The sequence below is a fragment of the Ammospiza caudacuta genome, chromosome 1, assembly GCF_027887145.1.
Source record: "Ammospiza caudacuta isolate bAmmCau1 chromosome 1, bAmmCau1.pri, whole genome shotgun sequence".
NCBI classification, from domain to species: domain Eukaryota; kingdom Metazoa; phylum Chordata; class Aves; order Passeriformes; family Passerellidae; genus Ammospiza; species Ammospiza caudacuta.
This window is the reverse complement of record NC_080593.1, coordinates 6,976,623-6,995,914: the sequence shown is the minus strand read 5'-3', so window position 1 is coordinate 6,995,914 and position 19,292 is coordinate 6,976,623. Positions and strand designations below refer to the sequence as shown.

The following is a 19,292-nucleotide window of genomic DNA, read 5'->3' as shown; positions in this document are numbered from 1 at the left end:
TGGGTTTCATGATACTGTTAGACTCCAGACTTTAATATATATGTGGCTTTAAATTTGGAAGAAAAATGTAAATGAGAACTGAAATTTAGTTCCTAGAAAAATAGTTGTATCTACCTACCCTCACCAGGTTTTGAAGGTTTCTGCTCAAATAAGATATTTTGCTTTCATTCCTGGCAGTTCTAGATTTCTGAACAAGTTTTTCAACCCTGATTAGTAGATCTGTGTCCTCTTCAACCCAGTTTCTGCCATCCAGTCTCCAGCTTTCCTAAATAGCTGCTTTCCTTCCTGGAAGTTACACCAGGGAGTAATATAGAGCTACTAATATGTGGAGCTCAAAAGAGGTTATTTTCTTGATTTATTCCATGGAAAATTACTTAGCACACATCAGATTCCAGCTTCTGCCCTACTGAAGATAGGTAGAGGAAAATGTTGGTAAATCCTCTGGCTAAATTAAACACAAGGGGATATGGTTTTGTATAACTTTGATTAGGCTCTTAAATAACTTCACAGAGATTCTTCAATTAAGTCCTGCAGTAGCATGTGAAGCAATAATAATAATGGTGATGATAATCTGTATATTGATGGTGTTTATAAATGCCATTTATGGCAAAATAATTTTTATATGGAGTAAGTAATTTTAATCTTAATTTTAATCTCTTCCTTTGGTTTTGAGATGTTTCCTTATGTTTTATTTGCAAACAAAGATTATGTGAAACACAGATGCCCAGGCAAGAGGGAGATGTTACATAGCTGAGCTTTGTAGATAGTTCCCATTGAAGGTGCATAGATGGGGTTGGGAGCAGACAGAATTTGTCAGGAATACATTTGTTTGGGGCCCAGTGATTTGGGGCCAGCTTGGCCAAGCCTGGCTGCTGCTTTTTCTTTTTTTTTTTCCCTTTTCAACTTGGCATGAATTACTCCCATGTGTTTCAGTTCCAGTAATTCAATATTTTGTTCCTTATTTTTGTTGCTTGTTATGTAACCAGAGTATTTTCAAACACTGCTAAGAATTATGCCTGAGTTATACACAATTTTTGAGCATATTTTGACTTTAGTATGATTACACAAAGCAATGTGATTAGACCTGTGGCTGCTCTGAATGCTGAAGACAAGCAAGTCCTGCAGACTTCATGGATGGTGCTAATTTTTAATTAAGCTCTGTTTGATCACAAATTAGGTTTACGTGAAATTGTTATTTATTTATATTTTGAATTCTTTTAAATGGTTGCAGATGTGGTGGTTGAGAAGCACTGAATCATTGCATGGAAAGGGTGATGCCTCTCATCTGGGAGGTTCTGTTTTGGAGAGGTGTTCCTGACATTTAGAACACAATTTAAGACCCAAGACTCAGCTCTTCAGCACACAGTATTAGGCAATCTCATGCTTCTGGTCACAGAATTGCTCATTATGTACTTTTCTGTTCAAACAGATGCTAAACTTGACACTAACATAATTTCCTTATGCATGTAGAAAGGAGCTCTAAAAACCCTGTGGCTGGAACATGAAGTATCATAAACAGAACAGACGGCAGGAGGTGGAATATAATTGCAGTTTGTTTTTGTTAGTTAAAAATGAGCATGTGCGTTTTCTTATGCCTTTATTGTCTTTAGTCCTGCAGAATTGGGTGCTCTTCTCCCATTTGTGCGGGTTATTTCCTCCCTGAGCACCATGTCAGTTTTCTCAGTCTTTTTTTAGAAGTCATGTATTTCTCAGAACGTTGACATGCTTTCATTCAGGTTGTGTTTATTGCCACAAATATGCTTTAAGATCATGCATCCCACTAAAAGCAAGATAGGCATTTGCTGAGCAAGCAGATGTGTTTAAACTATAATTTACTTACAATTTAAATTTATGAGTTTATTATAATTTATAATAAACTATAATACCAATTTTTCTATGGGATTTCAGTACCTCCCCTTGAAAGTTTAACACAGGGCTTTTGACTTTGGCTGTGCAGGTGGTTTTTGATGCTGATGTGGTGCAAGTGCTGTTGAGGGCTCCCTGTTCACTTGTGACTTATATCTGACATTTTTTCCCAGCCCAGGAGAACCAGCAGAGTCTGTGGTATTGCTTGCCAGCAATTCCATGCATTCTGAAAATAGACCTGTGGGCTTCAGTCATGGGGTTCTCTGATGGAAGGAAGAAGGCATTAATAAAATACATCCCTTTTTCTTCTCTGTCCTTGCAGGATCTCAGCTCATTTGCCATGCCATTCCTGGACGGTGATGTGGAGAGCACGGACAAAAATGCTCCTCGCAAGGTAGGATTTATCCCAGCTTCCCCTTCTCTGCAGGGCTTCAATCCCTAGTGGTGCACACAATTTGTTAGGCTTAAAAAAGCCTGGGGTTTGCATTCCGTGCCATACATTAACCTGTTGAGAGTGGGGCACTAAGGCAAACCCAGTGGCTTTTGCAGACCTTACCATGGCAGTGCCTGAGCAGTATGACCTGTGAAGGATGCAAGCTGCTGGTGGTGTTGCTGTAAATACTGTAATGTTGTGTGTAACACAGCTGTAAATCAGTGAGGTGATGTTGCATAGCTGTATTCTCAGGAATATCTTCACCTTAGAAATCTGAGGTGTTGCTGCAGAAATATACACTGCTCGAGGAGGAATCTGTGGCTGTTGGAAGGGTTTCCTGGAATTGCCTCCTGCTGGCTGCTCTCTCTCTATGGGTGTTTTAATTATTCACTGTCCTTGATCTCTCTGTCCTTGGCACTGGAAAAATGAATTGCCTTCATTTGCTGTAGCCATAGTGGTAGAGCCTTCCTGTGAACAAAGTAGAAAATTTCCTCTTCAATGTGGTATTAACTCAAGGTTATCCTTCCGGAGGCATTGATTTGTTTTTCTGATGCTGTTAAATTAAGCCAATGTAGCCACAGAGCTGGCTTGCTTTAAAAAGGATCAGGGCAGCACATTCAATGGATGACATTGGGGATGTGCCTGTACAATCTTCAGAGCAATAAAAATGGTGGAATCTGTCATCTTCAGGTCCTGGCCTCCTCATTTTCACAAGGCACTGAAGTACAAGCTGGTCTGTTAAATGGAAGCCTCCTACCAGCCACATTCTGGGCTTGGCCAAGAGGCATTCTCCTGAATCCACAGGCACCCCCAAAAGCTGATCTTCAGCTACTCCTCCTCAGTTTCACTGGTCACAGTATTTACAAGGCTGTTGACCTCCATGACCATTAAACCTGCTACAAGCCATGTGGCAGAGAGTCTGCAGGGCAGACAACATAATAAACACTCCTTAGTGAAGCTGATCTGCATCTAGAACAATAATAACTTAGCACTGTTGACAGCATGAATTTCTATTCCTTTGCACTTCACAGCTAAGGACAGATGTTTTAGGAATTTCTGCAATTCATCAGCAATTGAATAAGTTTATAACATTTTCCTTGTTCTTTTCTGTGTTGGACCTTTTAGACTGAGGTAGGAGATGCTGATGCTGGAGGACCCTTGTAGATGCCAGGGAAACAAAAATATACAATGCTACTAAAAGGTGCCTGTTTGGAAAGTTTGAATAAAGGGAAAAATGCGATGGTTTTGGAAGGGATAGTCATGCTGGAAGAAGGCAGGGGTTTCTGGCTAAAACTTGATTTTTCCATTTATCACCTTCTTTCCACAAAGAAAGGTGAGAAAGATGCATGAATCTCAGTCATGAGGAAATAATGTGCCAAGGCTCATTGGCCTGGTGTGTGCAGAATTGCATGAAATCATTTAATGACTTCCACTCTACTGTTCCTAAATCCTGTCATTTTCTTCCAACTGGTCTCAGGACTATTTTTTTACAAAAGCACAAATTGAGGTTGGGAAAGACCTCTGAGATTATTGAGTCCAGCCTTAGATCACCACCTGGCCTTTGGTGACTTCATATCTTCTGAGAACTGGAAGGACATTTCAATAGTTGCCTCTTTTTTTGTAGCATTGTTAAATGCTGGGGCAAGTTCTGCTTATGGAAGTGCAACTGACTTCAGTAACCACAGAGCTGGGGCTTAATCTCTGAAGTTCTATTTCTAACTGACCTTTTTGACTGAGTGTGTAAGACCTAGTGTTTTTTACTATTATACTTGAACTCTGTTCAACACATACAACAAAATGGTAACAAGGCAGTGCCCCACTTCTGATAAGGAAAAAGAGATAATATTTTAAAATCCATTGCCACACAATGGATTGACAGCCAATATGTCATTGTCCTCAATGAGAAGGATGGGATTTTTGCTGGTAGGGAATGAGGAGTAGCATCACACTGTGATGGTGTTCACAGGGGTTCTTGGATGAGGGAAGAGACTGATGAGGATCTGACTCCATGTTTCAGAAGGCTGATTTATTATTTTATGATATATATTGCATTAAAACTATACTAAAAGAATAGAAGGAAAGGTTTCATCAGAAGGCTAGCTAAGCTAAGAATAGAAAGGAATGAATGCAAAGGTTCGTGTCTTGGACAGAGAGCCTGAGCCAGCTGGGCTGTGATTGGCCATTAATTAGAAACAACCACATGAGACCAATCCCAGATGCACCTGTTGCATTCCACAGCAGCAGATAATCAATGTTTACATTTTGTTCCTGAGGCTTCTCACCTTCTCAGGAGGAAAAATCCTAAGGAAAGGATTTTTCATAAAGATGTCTGCGACATCACACTGCTTATTGATTTAATTCTAACTAAAATGTTGCCAGTCCCTACTGCTGATACATAAAAAAAAGTCCCCAAGTTACTCTTCAAGGAGGAAAGTTTTTCTTAGTTCAAGTTTGAAACCACTGCATGGTGTGTAACTTTTGTCTATTAAAAGTCAGTATTTCATCAGTAATTTGACTTTTTCCATTCACTCATCATGCTGGAGACAGGAAATTCATCAGAGATGTCTCTCTTCCTGCACTTAACTTTTCTGTCACCTGGGCTATAGATCAAGAGTAGTTCACAACCCATTTTTCCAATCTGCCATTAATTTAATTCTCTGTTCCTTTTGAAGGGCTTTTAGAAACTGAATTAAAGTTTTTCACAGAAACTCTCAGCAGTTTACCATGCAAGTGTCTCTCAATCATTATCCTGTGACAACAATCCTCATTACACAGCTAGGAGATTCAAGTCTAGAATTATTTGTTCAGCTTCACATAGAAATTTTTTTGGCAGCAGTGGTAAAGTGACACACATTTCCTGAAGTTCAGCCTTAATCACTTCTCATTAATATGTCTACTGTTATAAATGATGTATTCTTCTTTCCTTTATGACTAATGGCAGGAAGAGGATAGGGATAGTTTTCACTCTCTTGTTTTGAAGATGGAGAATATAGTACTGTGAAGGAAGGAGAAATGTTTGGCCTGGTGTGGTGGAGAAAGGTGCCTGGGACAGATATTTTTACCCTTCTTATTGCCAGAAAAAATGCCTTAACACTTGTGTGGGTGGCTTTGTCTAAAGCAACTGGTATTGCCATGCCACATTTCTAGGGCTCTCCAGAAATGGTGTAAATCCTTCCTGCACAGAGGATCATTAAAGACAGAAATATGGACAATGACAACTGAGAGCTGAAAAGCAATCAGATTTACTGCATTTCCTCAGCCTGGGAAAAGAGAGGGGAAGAGGGGAAGTTTAGAGACCTGGGAAATGATGAGTGATTGGGACCATCATTCAGAAAATAATTCTGGTACAGTGTGGCAGGGCAGCAGTCAGGGATGAGTGCCCCTCTGCACCCAAATGGCTCTTTCAATTTTAGAGGTCTTCACACCTTGAATGTTTATAGATCTTTCATCTCAAATGGAGGTTAAAGGATAAGGTGTGGAGATTGCAGGAAACTGACAGCCGTTACTTTTAGCTTAAAGCCCAGGGTTGTGAAATATCAAAAAGAAAAAAAAATGACACAGGAAACTTTTTTATGAGGAGTCAGCTAGCAAATTATAGATGGAGGAGGGAGGATGTGGGAGAAAAGATGTTTGAAGAACAATATTGATCCATTTCTTTATGGCAATAATGGCATTGTCACAAAAATATAGACAAAAGCTTTGAAAAGAAGTGCATTAAAATTCTTTTCTCTGTGTGAGGACAAAGCTGGGGAGATGTTTATCTTAGATTACAAAGGTGGCTCTATCCTATTAATAGCTTAAGTGTCTTTAAAGCACAAGCTGTTAAAGTAAGATATTTTAAAATTAAATCCAAACAACTCTGATGAAACACTCTTGAATGAAGTGGCAGAGCTTTCTCTGCCAAGTGTTGATTGTGAATAAATCATGGAGCAGAGATGAAGTTTCAAAAGACTGCAAAAAAGGCAATTACTGTGTTAATATTTATGATGTTTGCAATTAGGATAATGTACAGGTTTGTCAAACATTAGTCCTGAGCAAAACAATGAAATAGCTAATGTTGGCTAGTTAATGATGCTGTTATAATAGACTCATTTGGATTGAAATTAATTGTAAATGGCTCTTATTGAACAAATGTGGGGGTTTAAATGAACTATAAATTGGGTTGAGAAATGTCATAGCGTTGGTGTCATGTATATAAAAAAGTAGCACAAGTCATTTTTATTTAAGAAACTGGAATGAGACTGAATAAACATGGAGCCTGGTAAATGAATAAAAACCTGGCTGCTAAAATAAATGGAGACTCACCAGTGGAAAATTTTGTTTCTAGGCAGACAAAACATTCTGCTGCTGTACTATATCATACCTTATCAGTGTTTTGAAGGATAGACAGACTCATTACTGGTACAATTTGTGGTTCATAAAAAAGTGAGAGGGGAGAGAGGGGTAAATTCTGAGCAAGAGACTCTGATGCAGAATGACATGAGTCACTTAAAACACATTTGCAAACAAACAGCCCACCTCCATTTGGCCAACTTGTGATCAGTTACACCTAGGAGCATCCAATGCAGACTTTTTGGGAAGTCTTTCACAAAGCCTGGGTTCGATTTTGAGAATAGCTGTAGGTAATCGGCTGTTTGTGGATTCTGGATGTGGCTCAGTGGTTAAAGGATTAGTTTGGGTTCAGTGAACAAATGTACAATGTGCAAATGAAGGAATAGAGTAAAAATAGAGGTTTTGTTTTGACTGTGTGGCACTAACTCACTGTTCTGCTATCAGCAATGCAGGGAAATGTTGGTGAACTAGAATCAGACTATTGCAGGAGTGACTCCAACATTGAAGGATTCCAAGGAGTGTTTTGTCCTGCTAGGGTCCCAGAATTCTTTTTGTTTTGTTCAGTGACTCATGGGAATGGCACGAGCAACCCCTGGATAAGGGAGGGGAAGAAAAAAAATTCCTCATTCTCTGGCAAATAAATCTCCTTTGGATTTACTTTTAATTGTCCATTTTTAAGGAGCAGTGAAGATGGGGAGCAAGTCCTGGATAGTGCCACAGCCTTGGCATAGGGCACCTGCAGGAGATGCAGGGAGCCTCAGGGCAACCACTGCACTGTGATGTGCACAGATCCTCCCCATCCTCTGCTTTGACATAAATGTACTTAGGGATTAGGAATTGGACAGGGAGCAGCCCTGCTCTTCCCTTTCCTAATGCCTGCTTTCTGTCTTTGAGCAGCCCTGCTCAGTGCTGGAAACCTTCCCCTGGCCATGTGTGCAGCAGGGCAGAGCTCTCAGAGCCTGCAGAGCAGCCAGCCCCATCCCATTGTATTTTAATCTGGGAAAGTGTCATTGTGCTTTAGTTTTGGGAAGTGACATCTGTGACCCTGTAAAACACGGTGCCATCTCAATTGGTACAGCTCATGCAGAAGGAAGGGGACCAGTGGTGCTGAATGTGACACTGGGAGAGCAAGTCCTTCATTACCTTTCAGTCTAATGAAGTCAGCTCTTGTGTCTCTGTGAGCTCTTTTATTCCAGCAGAATGAGAGAATCATCCAATTAACTTTATCAAAGGCTTTTTTTTTGTTGGGATTCAGTGGAAGGGCAGGAAACAAGTGCAGACATCTATCTGCTGTATTGTCTCTAATTGTGTTTACTGTCCCTGTCAAGGATGGTGGGAGGTAATTCCTTTTCTGTTCTTTGCCTTTCAAAAAATTTTTAAGTGAAGAGGCAAAATAAAGGTCAAATAACTCACTGTTGTAAAATCAAACAGAACTCCATAGTGCTCCATAAATTTCCTCACTGTTCAGTGTTGAAGAAAAACAGAACAGAGCTCAGGAGCATTTTATAATTTTCACTTAAATTCAAAAGGATTTTGAAAGGCTGTTTAGATTGAGCCCATTTGTATTTGACAGAATATTTTTTCAGTTTGTTTTGAGAAATGAAACTAAATTCACCCCAAACTGAACCAGAACCAGAGATTTTTCAGAGAGAGCATCCTCTGGGGAAGGCTTTGTGCTCAGTCAAGGAGAGCAGAAGGGGATGGCTGTGAAGAGGCACTGAGCACAGGCAGTGCCTGGATTTCCAACACTGTAGGGGGATAGAACACAAGTAAATGAAGGTGGTATAAAATGTAATCTTACTCCCTAAAGAGTTGCAGCTGAACCAATTATTAAGGATGAGGAGCAGGCCTGATGTGAACAGGCCACACCTGTAGCCAGTAAGAAGAGTGTTATAAAAGAGTGGATTGGTGGGTACTAGAGTCAGTTGTCTGTTGTAGTACCAAATAATCTTTTAAAACTTGCAATCCATTAGCTACAAATGATATTCTAAGCAAGCAATCCTGTTGTAATTCCCCAAGCAAAATCACAAGTGTTTGCCCACCGTGATGGTGGGTGTAACCTGTGTGTAATTAACAGGCTGGGGAAGCATTCAATGCAGTAATTCCCTTTAATTTGGTAGCATGCACATGTGTATTTAGCAGTGTGCCCCTGGTGCTCTGACAATTAATTAATTCATCTGCCTGGCACGATGGAGAGAAAGCAACCAGTTGTGATTGCAGTAAATAAAAACACCCTGCTGCTTCTGCTCAGAATTTGAGAACAATTTGTTTTTGTGTCTGGCTTGCATGTACGAGGCAATATTGACCTTTTTTACAAATTGCTGTTTGACATTCTACATCTCTAAAATTGCTTTAGTGTGTAAGGACACAGCAGTTGTTTCGAGGTGTCTCCTATCAGTGTGTCAGTTTAACCAAACAAGCATGCAAAAAAAAAGTTAACAGGAAGCATTAAGGGTAGTGCCAGAATGAGGCAGTAGATTTGGCAGCAGACCTATTTAAATTGCAATGCAGAAGGAGGTGCCATTGTGCTACTTGGTTGTTTCTTGAGCTGTGTAGTTGTGAAGAGAACAGGACATAAGTAGTCTCAGATGATTTACAGATAATATTTTAGTAAAGGTAATGAGCTTTTATGAGAAAGCTATCACTTTGGGACTGTTTTACCCATGACAAAAGTGCAATTTGTTTATTAATTTCCTATAGTGTGGTTATTATTCCTGGTCTCAGTTGAGGGACTGTGCCCTATTGTTCTTGATAAATTCTCTCTGGGAGACAGTCTGAGTGCTGGAAGACTTATAGTGGGAATAAAGGAGATACAGTCCTCATGGCAGAATAGCTTTATAATTTAGAATGAGTTTTCAAGATTGCACATAGAATCCATGACAGAGCTAGGAGGCAAACCTGACCCTCAGGCAACTGTATTAAGCATGAAACACTGCTTTTTTCTTCTCTTGTGGAGACTGTCCAGAGTCTGTTGTGCTTTTGGTAGTTGCTATTGCTTCAGTTAGAATTGATTTATCTTTTTCAAAAGCTTCCCCTTGAGGGCAACTGCTCCCCTAATTCATCTGTAAAAGGACAGGTATATGTTTGAGACATTTTTGCCCACACTGTCAAAAACAGGAATGCAGCTATTAAAAAAGTTGTTCTGTCTCTTGTCAGACATCTCTGTGCTGTGCAGGGGAACACAGAGCAGAATTCATCATCTAACCAGGGCTGTGCTGGCACAAGTCTGTGCCCCTCTCAGTGACCCACAATATTTGTGTCCATCTCCCAGACAAGGTGCCACTTGCCCTTTGGGTTAGAAACCTTCCCAAAAGGGAGATTGCAATTTCTGCAGTTCCACACATCAGGACCTGCTCCAGCTCTGTCCCATCCCAAGTGGAATCAGGAGCTGGTCCAAAGTGTGAGTGCAGGACACAGAAAGGTGTGCAAGAAGGGGGACCCTGGGTTATGGAAGGAGCAGCTATTTGGCCATTATGCTGCTTGTGCGTATTTCTACACGTTTTGGAGCTGTGAATAAACATTATTTTGAAAAGAGAGTTATTTGCATGGGTTTTAAACATTGCTGACCATTTTTAGTTGGGTTCATACACACAAGCCCTTCACTGACCCAAAGCAGAGCATATGTGCCTATGAGGTTTCCTTTCATCTCAGTCATCCTAATGAAAGATGCCATTTTTCCCTAAAATGACTCCCATGGCAGTAATGCCTTTACCTAACTGGGCTGACAGACATCAGGAGGCATCTTCACAGTCCTGCCCCATCCCTCCTGGTTTGTGTTGAGTGATTGGGCAGAGGGGAGCAGGCATGCAGGGGGCTGGGGGCACATCCACTTTGGCCTTGGCATTCCTGGTGACCTGGAACCCACTGCTGCCTCCTGCCAGGAACAGAGCCCTTCATTCATGGGAAATGCCCCCAGCTGAAACAGCAGCCTCATACCCACAGAACTGCTTTGTGCTTCCAGAAGGAAATAAACTCTCCATATAGCCCAGGCACGTGCAAATCCCACAGAGATTTTGGGTCGGCTTCTGTTAATTGTATGGGGAGGAGAATTTAATCTTAGTTCCTTTCTTTTTTGTTTCTTTTTCTGGGTTCTTTTCTCCCCCTCACTGGGCGAGCCTGCACAGTGCAGAGCTGTGTTGTGCACAGGTATTTACACTGCTGGAAAGGCAGCACAGGTCCCAAAAGGGATCCAGCTGTTAGAAAGGTCATTTCCCAGCTCAGGTAATTAGCAGGAACATCATCACTCTAAAATGGTTCCTCTATTTTTGGGATAGGAGTTGCAATCCCACAGTTGTGGCTGTGGCCAGCATCATGGAGGCCTGTCAGGCACTTGGAGACTTGTGTGCTGTGCTGAGTCACATCATGGGATGGAGATTTAGGAACTGTGGGTGGGTGCTTAAATTCAGGGGGAGGACCTTGGGACACCGTGTTTCCTTAACCACAATCATTCATTGCCTTAAATAAATTCATTGCCAGGCACCTTTTATTTGTCTGAGGAAGGAAAAGGGGTTTGTGACAGATAAAAGTGTGACCGTGTTCACAGGGGTCTTAGGTTGAGGGAAGAGACGAGGATCTGACTCCATGTTTCAGAAGGCTTGATTTATTATTTTATTATATATATTACATTAAAACTATACTAAAAGAATAGAAGAAAAGATTTCATCAGAAGGCTGGCTAAGAATAGAATAAGAAAGAATGATAACAAAGGCTTGCAGCTTGGACTCTGTCTGAGCCAGCTGACTGTGATTGGCCATTAATTAGAAACAACCACATGAGACCAATCACAGATCCACCTGTTGCATTTCACAGCAGCAGATAATCAATGTTTGCATTTTGTTCCTGAGGCCTCCCAGCTTCTCAGGAGGAAAAATCCTGAGGAAAGGATTTTTCATAAAAGATGTCTGTGACAATAAAAGCAGTAGACAAATTCCTGTATTATATGTGTGATAATAAAATGCATGCACACTTTCAAATGGTTTTGTGAAATTCAGGGTGTTTTTAGGAGCAAGGGGCAGCACAAGGCCAGAGAGGTGGCACACACACGCCTGGGTGTCAGTGGAGGCAGGTGCTGGGGTGTAGGGGGATACAGTATGGGTAAATGAAGGTGGTACAGAATGTAATCTTATCCCCTAAAGAGTTGCAGCTGAACCAATCACTAAAGATTAGGAGCAGGCCTGAAGCTAACAGGCCCCACCTGTAGCCAATAAGAAGAGTGTTATAAAAGAGTGGATTGGTGAGAACTGGAATCAGTTGGCTGCTGTGAGAATAAGGAAGAGTCAGTGCCTAGAGGAGCTGCCTACAAGAAATATCAAGGCAGTACAAAACTCTAGCAATATGGAACCCTTGCAATGTAATAACAATAGAACTCTTGCACTATAATGACAACACTGGGGATGGTGACCTCTGGCTAATCCACCATCCCAACAAGCAGGAGTTGGCTCTGTTGAGAAAAGATCAGAGATCCTGGAGGCCTGAACTGAACTGAATTAATGGAAATTTTTCTTTTTTTCTTCCTTCTTCTCTCCTCCTCAGGTGGATGAAAGCTACTCAGCTGGCAGCCCTTCCAAAGGCCTTTTCTCCAAGGGGCTCCAGAACCGACCTTCCAGCCCCGTTTCTGCCCCTGTGAGATCCAAGCACAGTCCTGGCTCACCCAAAACAGTGTTCCCCTTCCCCTACCAGGAGTCTCCCCCTCGCTCCCCACGCCGAATGAGCTTCAGTGGCATCTTCAGGTCCTCCTCCAAAGAGTCTTCCCCCAATTCTAACCCGTCTACCTCTCCTGGGGGCATCAAGTTTTTCTCCAGATCAAGAAAAAGTAAGAAATTGCTCATGTTATTTCAGGAAGATACACGGTACCTCTGGGCTTGGCCCATGCTTTACCTGCGGTAGTGAAGTAAGTGCAGATGAGGCATGTGCTAATTGTTCATTATCTCTTTCTCTGACCATGTCTTGTGGGTTTCTGATGTGCTGGCCTTTAGGTGTGGCTTCTGCAGGGCCATGGACACCTCAGGGGCACCTCCACAGGTCTAAGGATGGAAATCACACTCCTGTGCTTTGTTTAGAAATCTTTTGTCCACGTTAGTGGGAGTTTTCTGGGTGGTTTCAGCAATGTCAGTGCCAAGACTTGAGAACAGCTGGAAACATTCATGGGATGTTTGGTGGAGGTGGGCACTGACAGGATGTCACTCAGGAGTTAGAGGTTCTGTAGACCCCAAAGGCAATTTCAGCTCTGTTCTTTAATTGGTATTTATTTGCCCTACTGTAGGAAGGACAGGCAACCTTTGCTGGATGGAAATAAATTTAATTTGTTTCCAGTCAAATGACCATTAAGGGGATATTTGAGCTCCTCTGCAGGAATATGAAAGGCATAGCAAACCTCCTTGGTTCAAAACACTTGCTGTATACAGCTTTATACTGGGCAAAGATTTTAGCTCTTCAGCAGCCTGGGTGCTGTTAACACACTGCTAGAACTCAGAAATGAGCAGGATTGAGAATGTGCTTCAATTTTAAGACTTTCTTACTGAACAAAGTTTCCCTGTGCTGGTAACAAACCCAACCTGGTCTGCATGAGGGTTTGGTGGCTGTGGGAAAGGAGCAGAGTTATAGGGGAAAGAGAGGAATAATGTCTTGCTGGATTGTGAGACCACTGTGAGTTTTCTGTCTGTAAACAGAAGAAATAATGAAAAATTGTTGGCAAATCTTCTGTGACAATGTAGGTACAGAACTGATCATTCACATACGTGTGTTGAGCTATGTGTTTCCTGCAATGAAATGATAATTTTCAGTGATTTTAAATAGTAGAGAGAGAGTTTCTCATTTTTCTTTATGAGAATTTATGTTAAAATCATTGGCTTTAATCAGAACAAGTTATTCTATAATGACTTGTCCACAAGAACACAGCAATACAAAGCCATGCAGGATTTTTCTCTTGGTTTAGCAGAAGTGCTGCTGAAGGTTAATTGAAATGGTATCTTTTCCACTCCTTGCTTCTCTCTAAAACACCAGGAGATTGAAAGTAGGAGCCAGTGTTTCTGAAGGGCTCAGAGAAGGCTCTAAACATCTGTTCAAGGACATTTCTTCATCCCTTCTTGAAGTTCAAGAACGCTTTTTACGCTCCCCTCTTGTTAAAACTTCACAATATTTAAAATCCATTTAAGCTTTTCTTGCTAGTCCACATAGGTTCAAACATGGCCTTTCAATTTTGGCAGTGTTCTGCTGATGGAGTGAGCAGGGAAGGGCTCTCTGCTGCATGAATAGCAGCAATTTAGACTGCAGAGCAAAAAAGCCATCCTGGGACCTTGTAATCAACTTATCTAAGCAGCCAGCACTATTTAAGTCCTAGCTAGGTACAACAGAATATTAAATAAAGTAATCTTCCAGGAGTCAGCAAAATCCTTTTGATAAGGTCACATCAGTGCCTCAGGAGCAGGCTTGGAATGGGGCCATGCTATATTTGAGCCAACAGAAAATATCCATGACCCTGCTGCTCTGGGAGCCCTGCAGGAATTGCACTGGGTGCTCGTGGTCTTTTGTTCTTAAGGCAAAAGAAACAGCCCCTTGGAAAGGGTGTGCTGGTTTAAATTGGTAACTCTTCTCACAGCTTTTTGCAAATCAGGACATTTATTATCTTAAATGCTTTCATAGCATTTAGCTCTCTTATAGTGAGTCTAATGTAGACACCTCCCCTTCACTGCCACATTAAAGTGGATTTTATCCAGAATGTGCTAAACAGGGGGCAGCAATGAATTACACTCTTAGAGTTTACTATATTTAATCAACTTTGGTAGGATTTTGTTTAGCAAAACCCTTTCAGGACTTCTGGAAAAGTATAGGTTAGCATTTCTGCTGTATTATTATATTTTTGCAAGCAACACTTCTGCATTCTGCTGCTTTGCAAATAGAGTAACCCCGTGTGCTACAGAAGAGTAAGTTAATTGGTTGTGTGCTACTCAAAACAAGGTCTCTGTGGCTTGAACAGCATTTCCTGAGATACAAGACTTCTCAGACACTCCTCAGACCAGATACCTCAGCCTTTTGCAGAGTTGCTGTGCTGAAGAGCTCTGAGAAAAGCTGAACCAGCATGTGGCTCCACATTTCTAAAGGTGCTTAAATGCTTCACTGCTCAAAATTGTCACAACCTATGTGATTAAAATCCCATTTTCTCAAATAGTTTGGGATGCCTGTGTGCAAAGTGAATGAGGCTCAGGTTGTTTTATCAGTTCTCAGACTGTGAGTGCATTGAGATCAGCTGTGTTTGCTGCCTTTACAGCCCTGCTGGTTCTGGATTAATTGCACTAAAATGAAAATTAACAGATTGCACTCTGAGGATCGGCAGCAGGTCAAGGGAGGTCATCCTCCCCCCTCTGCTTGGCACCAGTGAGACACATCAGCAATGCTGGGTCCAGCTGTGGCTCCCCAGTACAGGGTGGGGACATACTGGTCCAGCAAAGGCCATGGCCCTGGGGCTGCAGCCCTGCAGTGGTGTTGGGGGAGGAAGGAAAAGGAGGAGAAAAATTTTGTGCTGTTTTCAGTTTCCTAATGGGGTTAGGACAAAACAGTGCCAGCCCCTTCAGGGATGCCCAGAGAAAGTGCAGGAGTCAGGAGGGAAGTGCCAGGAACATGTAGGGAAAATGTTCTTGGAGGGGCTGGTGTGGCAGCAGGGCTCCAGAGGGGCTGTGGAACTGCTGCCCTGACAGATTTTAATAAATTGACTGGACTAGGCTCTGAGCAGCCCAGTTTAAAGTTGCTTTGAGCAGAGATCTGCAGATGTCCCTCCCAGCTGTGGCTCTTCTGGGAAGCTCTGTACTGGAGTCTTCCCTTTGGGTTTACTGCAAATCTGTGTTTTATCCAGGCAATCAGCAATTAAAAAAAAAGAACAGATAAAAGTTCACAGGGACCTGGGGTTTGTTTTTTCCCCCACTTTATCTGAAAGGAGTCTGTGCTGCACTCCTTTCCTGTCATCATCAGCAGTGTGTGGGGGAAAGGAGGTGCAGTCCTTGTTTTAAATAACATACCCCATCTTCCCTCCACTTCCTCCTCCCACACATTGTTCAAAACATAGACTAACCTGTTACTCTGCATATTCCTTGTTTTTCTTGGAAGCAGCTTCTTCCTAGCTTGTTTTCATTTTAAAGACTATGTGTGGTATTTGCAGCACTTGCTTTCCCATGTAGTTGCTCTTTTCCCAGCTAAGTTATTTTGCCTTTTTGAATATACACAGTTTAGGAAGGGCTAGGGTAGGACAATGGTAAAACAGAAAGTGATTTGTAGATGTGAAACTTAAAATATTTTCCACTTCAGGCTGGGAGTTTAAAGATTTTGCTCATCTTCAGTACTTTATCATAGGTTTCAGCACTATCCAATAACTCATCTTTGTGCCTCTTCCTTTTGGTTACCCCATCTGGTCATAACCTCACAGCTCTGATCTGACAAAAGATTTGCCTTGAAAGAAAAAAAAAATACCTTCCCACAACATGTACTTGGCTGGCAGCCACTTCAGGTAGTTCATAAATAACAGCAGCAAACTGCTGCTTGGGGCTTCACATTCAGCCTCCTATCCTAGTAAAAAATCCACCTCAGGCCCCTCTGGGAGACGCAGTGACATTTTTGGGTGAGGTGTGCTCTTGGTCACTGGTGCAGCCCCTTCACTTTGAGAAATTCACTGCAGAAAAATCCAAGGCAGCTCTTTGCATGCTGGGTTTCTGTACAAGTGCTCTGAAATTTAATAATCAAATTAATTTAATTTTTAATTTCTTTTTTGTCTGAGAATTTCTTTGCCACAGCACTGTTAGACTGACAGATGAAAACTGAATATGGATTGGGGGTGAATTAAGCCTGGCTTTGAGGTGAATATGAATATGAGGCTGTGGGGTGATACTGAATATGGATTGGGGGTGAATTAAACTTTGAGGGGGTGCAGAGGACTGTCTAGTGCTGTTCCCTGCACTGTGATGCTTGGTAAATGCATTCCCTCAGTGCTGCTCACCTTGCACCTCCCAGAGCCAGGTGATTTCTGCAAGTGGAGATTGGCCCCAGCACCTGGACCCAGAGCTGGCTTCAGCCTGCAGCAATCCAGCACTGTGTGTGTACATCAAAGGACAGGAAAGGTGGTTGGGATTTATTGGGATGCAGTGGAAAATGTTGGAGCTGGGTGTGACATCAAAGCAGAGAATAAGAGATAGATACCACTCTGGTTTTGGCTGGATAGAGTTCATTTTCCTTCTAGTGGCTGGTACAGTGCTGTGGTTTGGATTCAGTATGAGAATAATGTTGGTAACTCCACTGGATTTGTGTGGCTGGATTTTGGTAGTGGAGGAACTACAGGAGTGGGTTCTGGAAGCTTCCCCCATGTCCAACAGAGCCAGTGCCAGATGGCTCCGAGAAGGACCCACTTCTGGACAAGGCTGAGCCCTTCAGCAGCAGTGGTAGCACCTCTGGAATAACATATTTAAGAATGGGAAAATATCCTGCACAATTGAGGATGTACAGCTCAGTACCACCAGCAACAGTGTGGGCAAATGTGCAGCCATGGAACATTAAAATAATTACATTTTAATTGGTGTGAGTGCATTAGTGTGACCTGCAGCTTCTACAGAGCTGACACTGATTTCACAGATTTTCTTCAGCGACAACAGGAGCAAAGGGTGAGTGACGAGTGCAAGTTGAAGTTTGAGGGGCTGTGGAAACTGATTTTAAAATTGGCATTGTGGAACTGCTTCCCAGTTTGTTATAGCTCAAAACTGCAGGAACTGCTCTCATGGGGCACAAGCTGGGACCTGCTGCTCCAGGACATGGCTCAGTCCTGGCTGCGGTGGGCAGACACTTCCCATGTGTGTCACTTTTGTGAGAGGTGCAATGCCAAGAGAAAGCAGTGACACATCTCAGTAAAGCAAACTGAGGTGATCCAAAGTAAACACAGGAGCATGACCTGGGAAGAAGCACAATGCAGATGTCACTTTTCTTGCATGAGCTCTCCCTGCACAGCCAAAACATGAACAAATAAATGAGAACAGCTTTTTTTCCCTGAGTGGAAATCAGGGAGTACCCCTGCAGATAGGCTAAAATCAAGTACCCTGAATATTTTATTAGAAGTGGATGGTTTTATGAAATTTAACTCATTTAAATATACCTTTTTTGATGGGTCTGAGTGCCTCATTTGAAGGACATCAGAGCTTTTTCCAGTGCTGCCTCCCCTTCTAAAACAATTGGCTCAAGTAACAAACAGCAATACTCATCACACATTAATGATGCTGTCAGTTTTACCAGTAAAGGAAATCAATTAAAAGATTTCCAGTGACCTTTGGGTTTGAGGTGCATGGGATCAAAAGATAAATTTAGCTCAGAATTAAAAATTCCTTATGGAACTTGGAATTGAAAATTACATTGAGAATTGAAACATCTTGATGCTGGTGGTCAGATTTGGATCACGGTGAATTTTCACTGCACTTGAGAAAGGAAATGTTTTTCAATATAAAGTTTTAGTGTTCTGCTTCCTCTTAATACTTTTTTATCCTTCTGGTATTCAATACAATTAACTGTGGTGCCTGAAGGACTCCTGGTGCTCCCATAATAATGGTCCAGATGGTATTTTGTTCAAAAGACTATGAGAAGCAAGACAGAATGGTTGTCATTTACCTTATTCATTCTAATAATTTATTTCTTGTGGAACACCTCGTGGTTAGAGGATGCCCTCTGTGAGAAAAGCCCATGGCTGTACTAATTTTTACCCATAGATGGTGCAAGTAGCTCTCATTTGCAGTAACCCGGGGAAGGGATTGGGGAAACCCTGCCACACTGCCAGAGTGTGCTCTGATGCCTCAAAGGCCTTTGGATTGAGGCTGATCTCTGCTATTTTTTTTCTTCAAGCATTGGACTGAACTTCATTCCCTCCCAAGATTTTGCTCCATGTTTGTGACTGTGTTCACAGGGGTCTCAGGTGGAGGGAAGAGACAAGGATTTGACTCCATGTTTCAGAAGGCTGATTTATTATTTTATGATATATATTACATTAAAACTATACTAAAAGAATAGAAGAAAGCATTTCTTCAAAAAGCTAGCTAGGAATAGAATAAGAAAAGCTCATGGCTTGGACTCTCTGTCTGAGCCAGCTGACTGTGATTGGCCATTAATTAGAAACAACCACATGAGACCAATCCCAGATGCACCTGTTGCATTCTACAGCAGCAGATAATCAATGTTTACATTTTGTTCCTGAGGCCTCTCAGCTTCTCAGGAGGAAAAATCCTAAGGAAAGGATTTTTCATAAGAGATGTCTGTGACACATTTGTGGTACTTAGGTGACAGCTTGCAGAGAAGTGAGTTTAGCCCAGGACAGGCTGTTGTGGAGGGTTGGCTGCTGGGCACAGACATTTCACCTTCCCTTTCCTCAAGCTATTTCCCACCATTACTCTTCAGGAATGTTTTCTTGCAGAATGGCACCATGCAATGGGCTGTCCTTCCTCATGCCAGCTGCTGCAATCTGCATTTGGAATTTTTTTTTTTTTTTTTTTTTGCTAAATCAATGCATTCCTCCCATGGTCTAGGAGCCTCCCAGCCACAACTGCAGAGATCCATCAGTTCCAGCCTGCACCAGGACCTTGAACACTGGGACCATTTCCAGTTCTCCTGTATTGCCCCAAACTTCTGAATGGGCAGGCAGGTGGGA

General features: G+C 42.0%; 1 protein-coding gene across 3 annotated transcripts in view; it reads left to right on the top strand.

Moving 5' to 3' along the window:
• The window catches only part of PRKAG2 (protein kinase AMP-activated non-catalytic subunit gamma 2), a 220,269-nt gene that overhangs the window by 64,831 nt on the left and 136,146 nt on the right, over positions 1-19,292 (top strand). For 2 of the 3 annotated variants that reach the window (XM_058820815.1, XM_058820878.1), the window contains exons 2-3: positions 2,189-2,260; positions 12,164-12,443. In XM_058820815.1, coding sequence (XP_058676798.1) covers positions 2,189-2,260; positions 12,164-12,443 — 352 coding nt within the window. Of the gene's footprint in view, positions 1-2,188; positions 2,261-11,962; positions 11,982-12,163; positions 12,444-19,292 lie in introns of those variants that run through there. The other variant, XM_058821050.1, reaches the window with a different exon arrangement.